Below are 19,700 nucleotides of genomic sequence, written 5' to 3' on the forward strand. Positions count from 1 at the left end.
ATTCTGAGCTGTGACATCAAAGGCAGCAGACAGAGAATGCACTGGACACTTTTAAGAGACTCCCGAAAACAAAATGTACACTGTTAAAATATCTACAATAATGTATTTATATTATATTTATATTGATGAAGTAAACTACAATCAGTCAGTCCCCTATAAGAAGGAAAGAAAATCTCTTGTCCTGATCCCATGTTGTTGTCATCTAGTGGGTTGAAAGGCACACACTTTCAGTGAAGACAACTGACACTGTCAATACATGAATGGCACAGAACATGACAGAACATCCATCTTTCATCCTGTCCATTCATGTATTCTGTGAAGGATCACAGGTATAATTTATCCAGGTCATTCTGATTGAATCCTGCCACTCTTATTCTTAAGAGTGACAAGTATAGAAAGCATTCAAGAAAGCACCATCATGTTACATAATGACACACACAACTGCTATTATTATGAACAATGCAGCTCTAAAAAAGTAAAGCTCAAAACTTTCCTCTCTGTATTTGTCCACTGTGACATAGTAGATTTTTTTTCTTTTTAGCTCACTGTCTTCAGTCAAATTCACTTGTTTATCATTCAAGTGACCACTTCTGCATTAACTTTTTCCATTCCATTTAATGAATGTTGGACATATTACTGCAAAATTTTAGTGGATGAATTTTTTTACAACCAAATCCTATTGAAGTAACATAGGCATTTGAAGTGCTAAAGCTGAAAGGACAAAACCGTTTTTGTAATATAGGTTTACAAAAGAAACGAGTATTCGGTCTTGTCTGGTTCTAAAAGTATGTGCTATTTATAATGCAATTTTTGATAACATTTTATTTTAAGGTTCCTTGTTACACGTTACATGTACTTACTATTATAATAACAATTAATTATGCATAATTACATGTAAGTAACCCTAAGACAAACCCTAATCCTAATATATAGAAAGTACATGTAGTTAATTAATATTACTCAGTACTTAAATGTATAATTACCCTGGACACCTTAAAATATACTGTAACCAATTTTATTTCTGGAAATTGGTCAAAAACAGCCTTAACAACCTAATAAAGTTTATTCTGAACATCTGTGTTATCGCAGAGCTTACTGTATCCAAAGATTATTATCATGTAACACCTGCACAGATGGTTTCTTCTCTCCTGTCATCGACCATTTGTTACACTGGGTCACAGATACAGCAGTACCACAGAAGTGACAGAAGGGTAGCATTATATATCTAACAAGCTTTACCAGATCAGTCAGTTTTATCAGTCTGACAATTGGATTGTCAAGTAGCCAATGTACTGATTGTCAACTACCTGTCTTGTTCTTTAATCCAGAACATCAAAAGACCACAAAACCTTGCATTTTGAACTAGACTGCACATTTTACATAATTTCAAATTCCTAAAAACCAAGAAGCATAAATATAGATTTTACATGCAAGCATAACTCATAATACTCATTAGAATTTTATATTTATTAACATTATAAATCACTCAAATGCATCATCCAATAAATTAAAGTGAAATAACCATTCATTGCAAGATGGATTAAGATTTTTATGCTTTTGGCCATTTAAAATGTGCATGAAGAACAGTTGTGAAGAAAACACAGTAGCGTCACACAAGATTTACTGATTAGGAAAAACAATATGAAAAGAAATATAAATACATTTTAAATACCAAAGCTAGAAATATTAAATATTGTTTTGCAGCAACCCCAACATAAGGTCAGCAGAGATTCTCAGATAATCTCTAATTTAGGTCAGAGAGTCCAGGCTATATACTCTATTATAAACTGCAAGAAAGGAAAAAGTCTTTACTCTTTAATCTTATCTCCAGGGGCTGGTGACCTTGTTCAGAGCTCATTGTAGGAGTCTGACAGACTTAATCTTACATTAATGCAGAGCCATAATTTCCACCAACTGTTTACATACATAGTTATATGCTGTTCAAGGCTTTTCCAGACCACTGGGAAGTCTTTGGTTTATGGGGGAAAATATATTTTTTTTACTTCCTTTTTTCTTTTTTTTTTAACCAGTGAACCTTCAGTTTTAGTACTGAACCAAATAGAGTGAGAAAAAATAAATGTTTAGTAGTTCAGTGAAAAAGAAATGGATGAATATAAACAGAAAGCTCCAGAAAGGGAGTTTGTGGTATTAATCTGGGCTAATGAATGAGGTCTTACTGTGCCCTGAGGTGCAAAACACCAGACAGCAGGCATCAGCACCTCTGCCTAACAGCCACTCATTACCACCTAATCTGGACCACTTGACTAGAATACATTTGCAAGTCTACATAACGATTTCTGCCTCTTTCCATGTTAGAGAGCAGATTGATAGCAATGGTTTGCTCAGTGGAACCTAAAAATGTTTTTAAATAAACTGTTTTGAACATTCAGAAAACATTCATCAATAACGTTTTCATAACTTAATGAAAACATTAGCAAAACATATTTTTGTTGTCCACACTTTTCACAGAATTTGTACCCGCTCACCAAACTAATATACTCTCAGAACAGACATTTGGGGAAATGTGGGAAAGAAATATCAAGGTTAATACATGTATTTTTTTTTTTTGTTGTTTTCACAGAATTATATATATACATATATATATATATATATATATATATATACATATATATATATATATATATATATATATATATATATATATATATATATATATATATATATATATATATATTTACTGTTGCTTTAATTAAAAATTATGCCAATTATTTTTTACGAGCTGTGAGAAATATTTAAGGTTTGAACATTTTCAAATTGGGGAAATGTGGGAAAGAAATATCAAGGTTAATACATATTTTTTTTTTTTTTAATAAATAAATAAAAATACTGTATGAATTGTACCATGCATATATTAACATAATTTGGGGCCAACATCAAAACTAGTCAAGACAACAGGAAAGGAAAGGGCAATGAGGACATGACAATGTTATCACAAATAAACTGTATAAACTTATCAGACTTTTGCTGATAAGTTTACTTATCATTCACATAGCACTTGATTATGTCACCCAACAGCGTCCAAACAACAAATCACATGCAAGTCAGCAGACACACTATTGACCTACATGATAAATGTGAGTGGCTGGATATACAGTATGTGTTCACTGCTAAACGTGTGTCACCGCTAAATGAGGACTTGCTGATCAGGTGAACATTCTGGAAACATCAATAAATATGCAAACCCACCCCAGAGTACATCAAAAATTCATCTATGAAGCACATTTACCTCAAAATGGAAAGGTAAGCATATCTCTGAGGAGAGGCATAGAGAGTGACAGTGCATTTGAACTGCTTCAGAAACCATTATCTGAGAATGTGTATGTAACTTTGAGAACACAGCAGCCTTTAAAAGCAATGGAGCGTTCTGGCTGAGCATTTTCCCAAAACTAATCTTGTTAAAAGCCATTCCCTCTCTAATCCCTAAGGACTCCCAGATGCTGGCATATTAATCCCACTAAAGCATCTCTGAAATCCAGCGGAAAGGTAAACTGCATACAGTTCATTAGAGCCACAGGCTCTGAGACCAGTCGTTTGAAATTAAAAGACAATCTTTTACATTTTTGTGGGTTTTGTTGTTATTGTAGCCTGCATGGAAACTGAGATTTGTTTAAAAACAAATATTTCAAAGGAGCCTATTTTATATTAAGAAAGCATGCAGGTAAATCACAACCATGGGAATATTCACATGTGGATAGAGAAACATGGCACAACACAAAAGCATGACAAATCATATACAGTGAAGATCATTTGTTGAGCACACGTCCATATTAACATTCAATAATTTACATACAAATATATGTATTTGCCATACAGTGTTGGGGAAAAAAAATCAACAAAACGAAAATCTACAATTTTATTCAATCAGCAGCAAGAAAGATGTAATTGGTTCTCAATGTGCTTGATTTATTACAATGTTGATGGGAATACCTAAAACTTAAAACTGAATTGTTCAATTTTGTTTTTAATTTAAAATTAGAGTTGCAAAACAACCTGTACCATATTTATCTCCCAGTATCAGTGATTTATAGTTATTGGATAACAGCAAAGGTAAAGTCAATCTATTAAAAGGCTTGATAAATGTAATCTTCATCAAATCTGAAAATTAACATATATTTTTAGACAGCACATTATGATGCCTAAATTCACTTTAATCATTTAGAATGACTGATTTTTTTTTATTATTGTTTTATTTTACATTTATTTATACAACGTAGTAAAGTATCATCCATTTATCATTTATCAGCCATTACAATTAAAACATTTTAACATATGTACATAACAAAATAACACACTTTACCTTGAAAGAAACATTAAACTAATCCACATTTCTGTCCTAGAGAGAGTACACCTGTAGACAGGTCTCTACATTTCATAGACCAAAATTTCTGGCTATGTAAAAACTAGGCGTTTGAATCTTCACGTCACATCATGTGTTGTTTTTGATCTTGTGCAGGCGCAGGGAACTGTTTATTCCTATGGCCTACAGCACAACCTTTTTATCGATGAAGCAGGGATGGATGCATCTGAATACATATTCTGAGCAGTGTCAATCCATAACTGAGACACTGATTGCTGCTTTTCCTACAGAACTGCCATATTCATCCCTGAGAGGAGAGGATCATCTCCACACCACTAAAAGAAGCCTTAAAGGGTGTCCTCTTGTAAAACATAAAGACACTGTTTACCCTGTAGCCTGTGGTTGCCCATTTCCACCCCAAAACAGGCAGAAGTACAACAATAATGACACAGCCAAATTTCAGATCTCAGTTGTGACTGCATGCAGGTTCATTTTTGAGCCCTGTGCAAAGGAGACAAAAAGGAGGAAGGGATAAGTCAGATGACCCAGAGTCTGTCGAGATGGTGTCCTGAAGTATAAATAAGTGGTAGTGCAGCCCGTATTCAGTCAATCCCAGCAGTTTCCGCAGTGACAGAAGCTGCGTCCACCGAAGCACCTGGGAGCTGTCTGGAGGGGCCGCCGCTGCGGAGGGTAGGACTGGATTCTGATGTAACAATGATGGAAGGGATCCGAGCCAACTGTCTTTTCTCATCAACGTTCTCTGACATAATATTTGGCAATGCGAGAGAGAAATGATAGTTAGTGAACGGAAAACAGTTGTGCTGCTTAAGAAACTGTAATACAACTGTGAAATATTTTTTTTTATTGTCACTTTTGATCAATTAAATGCATCCATGCTGAATATATCAACTTTTTATTTTATTAATATGTATACTTAATGAGATCAGCCCCGGAGTGCATAAGCAGGAATAGGACTTGCTTGTCAATGAAAACTCCCACAGTGCATTGGAACCAAATCGTGTCATAGTCATGTTGATGCTCAGCAATACAGGAATGTTTTTCAGCTTGATCTGCTGAGAACTTTCTGGACTAGATTTTGTGTTTGCATTCAATGTCAGGTTTGCATCCTGTCATCGCTTCCAGTGCTGCATTCCAGTTGCTATAGCCATAATAATGACACACTAGGTGACTTTGTGACAGAGTAACTCGGCCTCTTTGATCAACACTACTGCATCTGTACACAAGACAATTTGGGTGCTTAATTTGACCTCATGTGGGTTGGTTTAACTTTTAAAACTCTGGCATTTGTGTATCCCTTCTCTCTGAGGATCAAGCTACTGGTGTTTTCTTTTCTCAGAATGTGACTAATCAGTGTGCTGAAATCCTGTATGCTTATTATGTTGAACCAAACAGCTCCTTCCTAACACAAAAGATTAATAAATGGGAACATATACCACTATGGGACCTGCACAGCTGTAATACCACTATAGACCTGCTTGGAGGAGACTAGTGTTTCCTGAAGAGTTTAGTAAATTTGTGTTTCACAAATGGACTGATTTCAGTCCCGCATTAATCAAACATATCAGTGTTTTCTCTCACACAACCAATCAAATGTCAGCTTCCTCTGAGAAATCTACTCCAGTCCTGATAGGAATATCTAAGACTGTTGTTGTATTATTATTATTTCTCCTCCTATATCTGACCTTTGTAGAATAAATACAAATAAATTCCTTCTCTTAGTTACATAATCACATGTAAATCTGGTTTCCAGATGCACAGACCTTCTGTCACGTCCATTTTAAGACACTTGCATGTTATTAACTACAGAGATCTCCCATTTGCAGAAGCACATGAAGTGACAGGTATCCTGTGTTAATGATTGTAACTCAAACATGATTTAGAAACTATTCCATTCCAAAATGAGCACTTACAGAGGACGAAAGACAACTGGACAGGCTGACCTCAGTCATGGAGATCTCATCTTTGTCAATCACCGTCTGAAAGAGGGAGAGAGGAGATAGGAATGAATTTTATGATTATGAGTTTTTCATATAGTTGCATAGTTCAACACTTCTCTTTCTCATTCTTAATGTTCAGATCTTTAATCACTGATTGAGTTAGCACATTGTCCGCCTCCTAGTGTTTAAAATGGGCCGTGACCAATAAAAAGGAAATGTGTAAGGGCAAAGCAAAAGGTGCCACCCAGTGGACACACTAATGCCGTTCATCTTGATGACATGGGATGAGTTTCTGTTTATGAGGATTATTGCTCTAAAACCAGCAGATTAGAGCAGGAGAATTAAAGCAGGCTTAATCTCAATGTAATGGACCCTCATTCAAGTCTGCTCTTTAAAGAAAACACCCCACACACTGACACAGTACCATCTACATCTTTCACTTGCTCTTCTGGCTCATGACCTGCTTAACATTATACAGCATTAACAAAAGGAGCTTTTAGGAGCCAAATCAATTTGATTTGACTTCTGTCCTTTTAAAACTCATAAGAAAAATTTTTTTGTGACTAGAAACTAGAAACAATGTGACACTATACATCTTTTTGGCTGGTAAATGATAAGCATGAAAGCAGGATTTGTCTCAGACCATTAACATGAGAGAGTGATTGTCTGACTTTTAATCTCAATTTTGTGCAATCGCTCCAGTGAAGCAGATCAGTGGTTTTTAAATGGTGGGTCTCAATCCAAAAAGTTTTGGATAAAGCTGCATACAAAAGACATTTCTAAATGCTAAATTATGAAATACAAAACACCATGTAATAACAGTTTAAAATGACAAAACAAAATATTAAATAAAAAAATAAATAAAAAAAAATTCTAAAAAACACACTCTTGGCAACATAGAAGTGGCATAAATGCAACTTAAAAATAAAATCTAAAAATTGTATTTTATATATATATATATATATTTATGTGGTAACATATTTCATTTATTTATTTTTATTAAACAATACTGACAAAATGTAGGACTGCACTGGTTGTCCATATCATTAAAAAGAACCTGTTCATAAGAATCAAGAATCCGATTAAAATGGTTGCACTTTATGTGTTTGCTTCATTAAAAGAACCGGCTCATATGATTCATTCATTCTGTAAAACAGACCACACTGGCTGCACTGTATGCATTTGATTCATTAAAAAAAGAGCTTACAAGAGTTATTCATTTGGGAATCGGACTACATTGGTTGTTCTGTATGTGTATGATACACCATAAGGAATCGGCTCATAAAAGTCATACACCGGTTACACTGAATGTTTCTGGTTGTACTGTATGCTTTGTGCTGCAGAACCAGTAGTGATGCCACTGAATAAGCAGTGCATGAATCTCTGTCAGAGTATTTTTAATACAGTTTCGATAATAACTTTTGATAATGATAAGGTTCCTTCGTGATGTATCATTCAAGTGAAAATCTATCAATGTTAAGCAGTACCAAACAAATCTTCATCCACTGAGTTAAAGCCAAAAAAGCTGTGTGTAGATCTCAGAAACGTGATAGCTCCTCTACATCTAAGAGAAAAGAAGCACAAATCTCCCTCAAACTTAATTAAAGAACAGTCAAAAGACCTCACAGAAACAGCATCATTAGCACATACAACTATGCAAACTCTTGAACACTCATTTGTTACAGAACTATGCTGGCTGAAACCAGGGCAGTGAACTGTCTTCAAGATATGAAGGATGGAATGAAATTCCCAAATTAAATCTGATGGGATCGTTTCCTCTCTAAAATGAATATGGGCTGCCTAATTTCATATATCAAGGAGCGCTGTGTGAGCTTGAAAGCTTTTGATTAATGAGGTGAGATATGACTCTCACTTACACTGATGTATGTGCAGGTCCGGCTCAAGTTTGGCTCGGCTAGACTCTGGGCCGAGGTTCTGTCGAAGATACCTGAGTCTCTGCTCTTGACCTTTAGCCTCAGAGAGCTGCTGTGCTTGAAGTCAGATAAATCTTTTCGGATGTCAGATGAGACCTGACGACTAGCAGGACGCGAACTCGAGCTGGAGAGATCTGCCTCTGTGTCCGTCCAGCCCTGTCCATAGACAACACACACTGAATGTTGATCAAACCAATTAAATAAAAATACAATAAGAATAACTGTGAGATTGCTTTGACCTTTTGGATGAGGAAGGACAGAAACATACTGTACACAATACAAACGAGAATGCATGGCCATGTTTCACCTAAAAATGAAAATTCTGTCATCATTTACTTACCCTCATGTTGTTCCAAACCTGTATACATTTGATGACAGAAATTTTTGGATAAACTATCCCTTTAAATTAACTTAACTTGCATTACTGGGGTAGTAGCAAACCCTGAATGGGCCAAAGAGTTACCTTCAAATGTCTGGTATTATCAAATTCTCTTGGTGATGTTTCATGATTCATCACATTATTAATAACAGGGACAGAAATGAATCAAAAAATGCTACTGTAAGTGACCAAAATTCCCCAGATATTAAAATTGTCCCCGCATTTAATTCCTCTGTTGGGTATCTATTACCTAACATTTGATATATTGCATAATATTCTATTCTTGCATGACCACATGCTCTTTATCATACAGTACAATCAAAAATATGTCATCAGAAAGGTAAAAAACACCCTTGAAAATCAATTTCAGGGGACAGTTATCTCTCCTTAAAAATCAAGTTAATTTCTGACACTGGTTCTGACACATTTTTCTGACAGAATTTGGGTTTACATACATGTGTAGAGTTTCTGGCCTTAATGTATTTCCTTACCGACTCGCTATCAGACACAGAGGACAAGCGTGTCTTCCCGGCACGGTGCAGGTTGCTGCTGGTCTCTGAGGACTGGCTAGTCAAAGTGGAGCGTCTTGTGGACATAAAGCTACTGCTGCTGAACCGGTCTCTACGAGGTATACATAGCAGCACTCCTAGACATGGTATATACTTTGCAATGGCAGACCTGAGAGAGAGAAAAGTGATCTGTGAAGAAGGATACAGGAACACTGAAAAATGAAACTGCATTTTTTTTGCAAAAAAAAAAAATGCGGGCAACAGAATTTTGTGCTCATTGTGCCCTACGTCAAAACAGCTCAAATCAAGTCCTTCACGAGGATCCCATAATATGCAGGTGATAAAAAAAGGTAAATGATGGCCTCATCATTTAGGTGCTTCCTCATGAGGCATTAATCTTCATATCTGTTATGAGCAGCACACAGCCCAATCCAGAGCAGATCAATCTGAAGTAAATCTGACTTTTAAAGGTCAGAATCTACCTCTGTCATCTCAAGGTACTTGTGCTTGCGCTCTGTACACAAAACCTCTGATCGATTTGGGTCTGCCTTGCCTTGAAGCACACAGTGTGCATGTTTGTGCAACATTTCATTTCACTGGACAGGCATCTTTGTATTGGAAACTAGGGTTTGTAATAAACCAGAGATGCTGGTTATTGAGTCGGTTGTGCATCAATGCTTCAATATGCAGCCAGGGTATTTCAATTTTATTGCACAATGTAAAATTTTGTAAAAATAAAAATATAGGATTTTACAATATTTAACAGGAATTTCTTACAATAAAATACAAACAAACAAATACATAAATACACTACCATTCAAAAGTTTGTGGTCTGTAAGATTGTTTTATAAAGAAATTAATACTTTTATCAGGCAAGAATGTATTAAACTGATCAAAAGTGTCAATAAAGATTTTTAAAATCTTACAAAAAAAGATTTATTTCACATAACTGCTCTCTTCAATAATGTTCTATTCATAAAAAAAAAATATTATGCAACATTGTTTTCAACATTGTTATAATTACTATTACATCGCAATATTACTATTTTACTGTATTTCTGAGGGCGGTGCAAGCTTGGTAATTTTCTGCCACAATCCAAATTACATATCAGTTATTTCTTGCTCCTATACACTGTGTCACAGTATAATTCATATAATTGTAATAATTTGTTAAAATGACTGTGAATGTACATCTACTAATAGCCGTGAATATTGATCATGCATTTAAACGCAACAGAATAGACAACTGTTTGTAAAAAGGTTTATGTTGAGCATCATCACACCTGTATTTGGGGTGAGTGATGGCATAGATGATTGGGTTGTGGATGGCGGATGCTTTGGCAATCACAGCAGGCACAGAGTTCATGTAGGGTGTGAGCATGTCAGCGTAGCTGTGCAAAGAGTGAGAGGACATAACATTACACATCATCATAATGCTCTACTTTTATCTAACGGGCATCACATCGCCTCACACCTCCACACATCCACATTAGATTACAACGAGGTGGTAAATAAGTAAAACCATTGAGTCCTTTGGAAATGAAGCAGCAGGTACGTGGCATATGTGATCATTAACCTGTCAAAGGAAGTCTGATGGAAACAGCTCAGCTTAGCTCAGAATTTATTTCAGTCTGTGACACATTTTCTCTCTGAGAGTGGAAGGAATAAAACGGCATATTATATTATATATATAATTATATTATATATTATATATATATCATATCATATCATATCATATTATATTATAAGGATAAGCAAACTTTTTGTCAGCAATCTTAAATATTTGCTTGAAGTGAATTTTCCCTAAAAATTTAAATTAATATTTGAATAAACTGACAACACATTTACATGTTCATGGTTCTCTGATGTTGGTTAATTATATTATATTATATTATATTATATTATATTATATTATATTATATTATATTATATTATATTATATTATATTATATTATATTATATTATATTTGATATGAATTTAGTGTCACATTTATCAAAAACTATTAAGAAAGTTTCATTGCTAGCTCCTTAGCTACTAATAACTACCTTGAAAAAATATTGACTTTTCACTTGGAACACAATGTACCTCATGATGATTGAGATAAATGGATAATTTTTTTTATCATCTTTAATTTAAAGCTATCTGTGCTCTTTTTAATATGACATGTTTCTGGCATCAGTGTCTAGACACTATTTGTACTGTCTGAAAAAATAGTCAGACGTTTTTATTCTTGCACTAGCAGTGATTAGAGTGTGTGTAAGCATAGTTGCAGTGATAAGTGAAGTATGACAATCTGTTAAATATTTAGCTGTTTTAGTTGCCTCTGGTAACTATAAATTAAAAAAAAGTAAGAAGTAAAACAAACAAAAAATAATAAGCTAAAGTCAACACTAATTAGCTAACATCATCAAGAAGGATGTAATGAATTATGGGTGTAAGACATATTGATTCTCACCCAGCAAAAGCAGTAAGAGCCACACAAGAGTATGGAGACCAGGAGATGACATACAAAAGGATCACTATGAGTGCTATCTTTGCCATCTTCCATTCATTTTTCATTTGATTCATCTTCTTGATAGAGTCTCTGGGTCCTCCTTCTCCATTGATTTTTCCCACAGCTCTGTTATTCCCATCATACAGACGTGTAAACAAACAGATAGATACAGTACACACAAGAAGAGACAGCAAATACATCAGTTTACAAAGCCGAAGTCTTCGTAAAGATCACTGTAACACTGCACTAATCTAAAATTGATCTCTTTTTGATAAAAAATACACCTGTTTACAGAAAAACAGTATTTTTCCTGTTTCCAGGACAGAAACGTGGTCAAATACACTCATAAATATGGTAAAAGAATGTACCTGTTGGTATCTCGGATGGCCCTGAAGATGAAGAAGTAGCAATAAATGATAACAAAGAGGGGGATGAAGAAAACAAAAGTAAAGAGCAGCATTGTGTAGGCACGTACAGAAGGACTGAAAGTCATGTAATCCCATGAACAGGACGTCAGCAGACCTTCAGGGACATATGCACCTGAGAATATAAAATACCATTTTATTCTGCTGCTGAACTGAGGAGGTACAATTCCCTTTCTGGGTTTGGGGTAACAAATGAGGGACATTATTCAATCTTGAATTTCATAATTAAATGCCTCTCTTGTCTCCTTAGGCAAAATGCCCCTGTTAAGTGAGTGATTGTAAGCACTTACTCCATCCAAAGAACGGAGGCAGGCTCCAGCCCATAGAGTATGCCCAAGCAGCAGAAAGTATCAACAGGGCTCGTTTGCGTGACATGACACCAATAGAGGCCAAAGGACGAGTGATCACAAAGTATCGATCTACTGCAATGATCATGAGTGTGATCATTGAGCAGATACCAAACAGAGCACCGCAGAATGCATATAATTCACATCCTGTGGAGAGAGAGAGAAATGAAAAGGAATACAGCAAGAAATAGGAATAGTTTACCCAAAAATGAAAATTTCCCTCAATTTGTTTCTTCACTGGAACGGATTTGAAGCAATGTGACATTACATCATTTTTTCACCAATGGGTCCTCTGCAGTGAATGGGTGCCGTCAGAGTCTAAACAGCTGATAACAACATCACAGTAATCTACAAGTAATCCAAACGACTCCAGTCAATTAATTATTGTCTTGTAAAGTGAAAATGCTTGTAAGAAACAAATCCATCAGTAAGGCTTTTAACTTTAAACTGTTGCTTCTGGCCAAAATACCAGTCCATAATCCACAAAAGGATTTCCTCCAATTATAAAAGTCCATCCCCTGTTTTCCTTTCATATCAAAATCCACTGACATATTTTTTTTAGAACTCTTTTGGACTGTTATTGCTTGTAAATGGTGCTTGATAAGTGCATATTTCTCTCCTGATTTAGACCAGACAACTTTTTTACTGAAGAAAGCAATATTATGGATAGAGGACTCCTATTTTAGATGATATCAATGGTTTGAAGTTAAAAACATCATAATGACAAACTCATTACAAACATGAGGCTTTTCACTTCACAAAATGTTAATTAATGGACTAGTGGACTAGTTGTGTGGATCTTTGTGATGTTTATATCAACTGTTTGAACTCTCATTCTGACGGCACCCATTCACTTCAGAAGATTAATTGTTAAACAAGCAATTTAATGTTAAATTCTGTAACAATGAAGAAACAAACTCATCGACTTCTTATATAGCCTGTGGGTATGTACATTTTCAGCACATTTTGATTTTTGGGTGAACTAATCCTTTTATGCATTTCATAACGCACTGAATTTATAATCCAATACTGCATTAATAAAGCAAGTCCTTCACATTGTTTCTTCCATACTGTATGAGTAATAAATCATACTACATAGTCCATATAAATTAACCACCTCAGTCAAGCTTCTGTATGAAAAGAACGAGTGACAGTGAAATTGAAATGGGCTCATATGAAAAAGAATATGTTTTCCTTATCAACATAGAAATACTAGTTAATTTATACAAGCTGCACATGCTGGCAACTGTGGATGTGTAATTATTATAATATAATTATTATAATAATGGAAAACCTTCTATAATTGCTTTGGAAATATCACTAATGTGAACAAGTTTTTAATTTTACAGAATGGAGAAAGGTATAAGTTTAAGAACCTGTCATAGAAAAGCCCATATTTACTGACTATTAATTTAAACATTGCTGGAAACCTTTGCTCGATTATATATAATTGGATATATATTAATATTACTATAAAAAAAGAGAACCACAGTCCTGCAGAGTGCAGCTTCAACCCTAATCAAACACACCTGAACAAGCTAATCAAGGGTTACTAGAAAGCTAGAGGCAGTTGAGTTTTTAATCAAGGTTGAAGCAAAACTCTACAGGACTGTGGCTCTCCAGGACTGACGTTGGCCATCCCTGGCCTACACCAACTTCACTGCACAGCACCCTGATTATATGGAAGGGGTGACCAATGAAAGGTAAATATTCATCCAGGAGTTGGTCAAAGAGCTTGTCATGCCACATTTGAAGATGCTCTTGGAGGGCATGGCCTACCTTCAAAACCATATTACAATGCCAATGGGAAGATGTGAAAAAAAAAAAAATACAGCCACCACATATTGTAAGTGTTAAATTTGTTGGTCTAAATAACTGCTAAAATAATTATTTTAACAAAATGTCTTTATTCTTTTGTTTTATCACGCTTGTATAGATGGGTCGTTTTTGACCCATGTGTGTAAACTTGATGTAGTAACAAAATCTAAGGAAAAAAAAATTAATTTGTGGTCATTTAAAAAAAGATATTTTGAATATTCATAGACCATGGAATTCATAGAGCAGGGAATATTACTTGCTGAAATAAATTGATTTCAAAAGAAAAAAATGCCCGGTCAAGCATTAAATAACATAGGAAATGAATACGGGTCATTTTAGACCCATGTTGTGCATTAGAAGGGTTTGCATAGCCTGTGCTTAAAAGGTTTGAAATCTAAACAAGACCATCAGTGATCAAGGGATCCTCAGATGACCTGACATTTTCTGTTTTATCTGTGGCATTATTCGAAAGCCTAACATTAGAGCATCACATTAATCTAACACATGCTACTTCATGATGAATATGTAATCATGCAGTTGTTGTCGTTTCAGGAGAGGTTTTTATACAAAGTTTTATACTTATACACAGTAATCGCAATAATATGTTTAAAAGAGCTTGAATGAGAAATTACATCTGTAATATAGCGCCTTTGTAGAGAGCTGTTCAGTCATGGCTCGCTAACTGCTACTCCACACAGGGCCATAACAACAGTACACAATGATGGAGACAAGTCCCCCCAATAATTAGAAACGGCCATATTGAACTCAACTTTTTGATCCAAATATGGCTGATTTCAACTGAAAATATGGTGTCATTTACGTGATTCATGTAATTCCTAACTGAATGTGATGAGACAAGAAACGCTTTGTGTTTTGAATTATTGTGTTCTGTTTATTATAAGCATGTGTTGATATGACGAGATATTATTTGCAAATATTTCAAAACAATTACTTCTAAAGTTGAAATAGATCTAGAATTCCTTCACTGTTCTTCAGAACATGGTTATGGCACAAACACATAAAGAGAAAATGGCTCAAATATGCTTATTGTCTTCTTGGTTTTAGGAGTAAAAATTAAACAAATATCAAATTAACTTTCTACTAAAATAGAAAAAGATACTTTTTAATCAATATGAACTACTATTACTGTAAACATGGATTGGAAACACTGGCTATAGCATTAAACAGTTCATTTCAGTTCAGCTCTGATCAAGTTTTGTCTGATAAGGAAAGAAAAACAAGGGTTTGACCAAGCGTCCATGATTATTGACATCTGGATTACCTTTTTCCCCAAAGATCCATCTCTTGTGCAAACTGGTGGTGAAGAAGATTGGTGTCTGAGTGACACACATTAGAAAGTCAGTGACAGCCAGGTTAATGATGAACATGTTGGCAGGTGTTCTCAGACTCCTACTCCTGAAAACATACGGAAAGAAATGCCAAATGCTACAATTCACATGAAAGAAAGAATAAGCTTATCTGTGACATGGGCATTTTATGTTGTACAGAATATATTCTATAAATATAATATTATATACATATAAATCAGGGATTCCCATATATAGGCAGCAGTTTTTGTGCTGCCTTTGCAATGCAAGAATGATTCTAGATGAGCAGATCTAACCTGGATTTTATTGGCCATCACACAGACTACATATATCTGGACTCACTTGCAGAAGGCATACATGACCAAGAAGTTTCCCACCATGCCAGTGATACCCACTGCCAAAATGACAGAGCCGATGGTGTAGTGAGCGTGGTCTGGAACATCCACTGTGGGGAAAGAATGTCGAACATCCTGCACCATTGCCACCTGTGCACAGGACAGAAAAAAAAGAATGCCAGGAAATGATTTCAGATGAGCACAATGTGCATTTTCACAGTACAGGACATTGAATCTTAATAATTGAGCTTTACATTACTTATAAAGTTATAAATGTCTTAGTTTTCCAAGCTACCATTCGGTTCAAATCCTGTAGTTCCTGAAATCTCTATAATGCCTGTTTAATACCTCAGTAGCCAGCTGAGATGGAATTAAGCACACATATTTACTGTTTTTGAAGTGGATTGTGCTGTTTCATTCAATTACACTGGTGTGTGGAACAGAGAACACATAAAAGCTTTCAAAAATGGCAAGCAGGCCAGCTTTTGGTTTTTGCCCTTGTGTCAGACACAGTTCATAAGAGGCAATTAGTACATCAAACACTGCCGTTCAATTCACCAGTGTCAACATCTTAGTCGGCCACTTTTAGCAATTTATCCATTTATACTTCTATTCATCCCTGAGTCACTCTATTGACTCGACTGGCTAAAGCCTGACAGAGCAAAACAATAGAATTGACACTATATGTCACTTTCATAGTTAGAGCGTGAGTAATACAGACTAGCAAATCAGAGTAGCATTCACATTTCTTATAAATAAAACACTCTATGGCTAGCTTTTGAAGAAGAAGATGGTATCAACAGTGGATGTTGCAAGACTGCTCAGATTTACAATCACCAATACAAACTGAGAGGACATTTCAGAACTAATGAGTTTATAATCTGCCGCAGATCAGTGGCGGATTAATGGAATATGTATAGCAGCAGGAAAATTAATGGGTCATTACAGAAGTCTATCATCTGATTGAAGTAGGCCGCTCCTGATTTAATACATTTTGCACCTGATATTTATGTTCTCCAGCACCTTGTGCTTCAATGTAAAAACATCTGGCCATCTGTACAAAGATCGATGATCAATGTCACAAATGTGCTTATATGATTAGACCTAGAAATAGCACAGAATCTCTGAAAATCCAAGTTTTATCCAAGTTTAAAATGGATTTTGAATCACAAATTTTCAAAGTGGGATGCATGTGGCTGCAGCTCCCCAAAACAAACTATAACATTTAATTTCTGTTGCACTGAATGATTAAAACTGCTCCCAATTGTGACGTCGCTATGCCCGTCCTATCCACCCAGATACTTTGTATACAGGCAAGTCATGTGAGCATAAATGCATTTTGGTGCCTCTCATTTACATGGCTTTTTCTTTACATACTGAGAGGTTTGCAGAAATTATGGTTTGTGGCACAGATACTCTCCTTCTACTATGTGATAATTCATACCTAAGCAGGTTTTATTGCAGGAACTCAACACTGAGACTGAAAGTAAAAAAAAGCCTCACTGTTACCTTGCCTTTTCCATTATGCTAAGGAAACTCAGAGTGAACAGGAAACATTTATTAAAGAAATTAATACTATTAAATAGCAAGCATTTCAAATAAATGCTGTTCTTTTGAACTTTTCAACAACAACAACAACAAAAAATCTTCAGTACCATGGTTTCCACAGAAATGTTAAGCAGCACAACTTTGATAACAATAAACATTTCTTGAGCACCAAATCAGCATACAAGGTTTCATATTATGATTTCTGATGGATCATGTGACACTGAAGACTGGAGCAATAGCTGCTGAAAATTCAGCTTTGCATCACAGGAATAAATTAAAATATATTGAAATAGAAAATAGTTGTTTTAAATTATAATAATATTTCACTATATCACATTTTTTTACAGTATTTTTTATCAAATAAATACAGCCTTGGTCAACATAGGAGACTTCCTTAAAACACACACACACACACACACACACACACAAACATACACACACACAAAACATCTTACCAACCCCAAACTTTTTGAATAATACATGAAATGACCCCCCAAAAAAATAATTTAAAAAGACATGAAATTTTTAGCCATAATGACACTCTTACACAAACGTCTAGAAAGTAGACACTGGAAGGCACAGCATCCATATTACCTTGATTGTCATTTCACCTAATCTAGAGAGACAGAGCTGATATTTGGTTTAATCCTCATATGTCAGTGCTGTTACAGTGCTTGTCTGTTAGGTCTATCAAAGAGGGATTTGGATGAGAGCGTGTTCTGCTACTTGGAGGGATGATTCTGTGGCACAAATAGATGAGAAGTGCTCTTAAAATGTCACTATCACTTAGACACCCAGTGAACGATATAAAAAAAAAAAGACCAGGAGATACAGAGAGAAAGACAGAAATTGATAAAGAAGAGAAAATGACATTTCACCACATTGCAAGGAGCTTATCTGTGCTAATCATATCAGAGAGAGAACAGTGTCATGACGCTTTATTTTTGGGCTCCAGTTGTTTAGTATAACATCAATGAACAACAAAGATCTGGAATTAGAACATAAACGTAATTAAAAATGATTAAGTTGTACTGTGGATATGTTTGCATTATTTAAAAGCTTTTATGAATAACAAAAAATGTACCTGACGAGACTGAGAGCAACAGATTGTGTTGAATGAACTTGTTTGTCTGTGCCTCCCAACTTATTATAACAGGTTGCAGCTAGAAGAAAAGTCTGAATGGGGCAAAGCACACACAATCGATTCCAATCAGCTGACAGTTTACCGATCGGTAAGGAACATATCAGGAGAACACGGGCCCAAACCTCTCAAGCGAAACCATGATAAAGGATGGCTGATCCACTGCTTTAAAAAAAAAAGAGTCTTTCTGGGGAGATTACAGACTCTGTCTGTCCAACAAATGCTGAGACCTTTCTGCAAAGAGCAGGGGTATTTTCCTGAAAGAACTTTCTTGAGGAAAAGTGAACTTGAATCCAAACTAGCTTTCAGTCTGCACAGATTCCTTTTGATTGATGTCGACAACATTACTTGGGAAAAACATTGGATACTGAGACAGATTTCAAACAGCACTCTGAAAATGTGCAGCTCTGAGATGCTGATGATTTAAATCTATGCATGCTTTAACTACCACTGACCCACTTTTCTTGGCTTCCCATTGGCAGTTCTTACCATAGTGAATCATTATTTAACCCTCTGATGCGTCTTCGCTAGGGTGGATGGATTTTTAGAAGCCAATTTTAGCCATTTTTATTAGTTTATAACCATTGAATCATTCCATTTAATAATACAGTAATTTATTCATTTTTATTATATTAATTATTATTTTACATATTTTTCTTGCTCTTGTAATGCTTTGTTGTTGTTTAATATCATCATTGTGTGGTGTTCAAGAGCAAGAGACAAGAGAATGTCTCCATTTTCAAGGTTTCGATTTCACAAGATGTTGTGAAATATAATTTTCCATTTCTTTCGGTTTGGTGTAATAACACTTGTTGAATTTGTACTGGTCAGACAAAGTACAGGACGAAGTCCAGAATAAGGTTTACAATAAGGTTCCATTATTTATTGTTAGTTAATGTATCAATACCTTGAAGTATTGTTCATTCTTGGTTCATGTTACTAATGTTAACTAGTGATCCTTACTGTAAAGTGTTACCAAAATAACTAGTTGGATCTGCAATGACTGCTGTTGATGTGTGCAAAAAAAAAGAAAGAAAGAAAAAAAAACATGGATTGAAAAATATCAAATTAGGCCAATGGAAGATATAGAGGTTAAGCTTTATATTCACATTACATCAGAATATGAATGCAAGCTCTGTATTGTAGCTATGACATTTACAAATAA

General features: G+C 35.1%; 1 protein-coding gene across 10 annotated transcripts in view; it reads right to left on the reverse strand.

Moving 5' to 3' along the window:
* Positions 1-4,238: 4,238 nt before the first annotated feature.
* LOC109078504 (inactive ubiquitin carboxyl-terminal hydrolase 54-like) overlaps positions 4,239-19,700 on the reverse strand; it is a 128,899-nt gene continuing 113,437 nt past the window's right edge. For 8 of the 10 annotated variants that reach the window (XM_042767697.1, XM_042767691.1, XM_042767694.1 and 5 more), the window contains 10 exons: positions 15,854-15,996; positions 15,466-15,599; positions 12,309-12,512; positions 11,962-12,133; positions 11,555-11,719; positions 10,382-10,489; positions 9,081-9,267; positions 8,154-8,366; positions 6,250-6,315; positions 4,239-5,094 (listed from right to left, as the gene is read on the reverse strand). In XM_042767697.1, coding sequence (XP_042623631.1) covers positions 4,921-5,094; positions 6,250-6,315; positions 8,154-8,366; positions 9,081-9,267; positions 10,382-10,489; positions 11,555-11,719; positions 11,962-12,133; positions 12,309-12,512; positions 15,466-15,599; positions 15,854-15,996 — 1,566 coding nt within the window. In that variant the 3' untranslated portion in view covers positions 4,239-4,920. The remainder of the gene's footprint in view (positions 5,095-6,249; positions 6,316-8,153; positions 8,367-9,080; positions 9,268-10,381; positions 10,490-11,554; positions 11,720-11,961; positions 12,134-12,308; positions 12,513-15,465; positions 15,600-15,853; positions 15,997-19,700) is intronic. The other 2 variants (XM_042767700.1, XM_042767696.1) reach the window with 1 other exon arrangement.

This window comes from Cyprinus carpio, chromosome A12 (assembly GCF_018340385.1).
Source record: "Cyprinus carpio isolate SPL01 chromosome A12, ASM1834038v1, whole genome shotgun sequence".
Taxonomy (NCBI): Eukaryota; Metazoa; Chordata; class Actinopteri; order Cypriniformes; family Cyprinidae; genus Cyprinus; species Cyprinus carpio.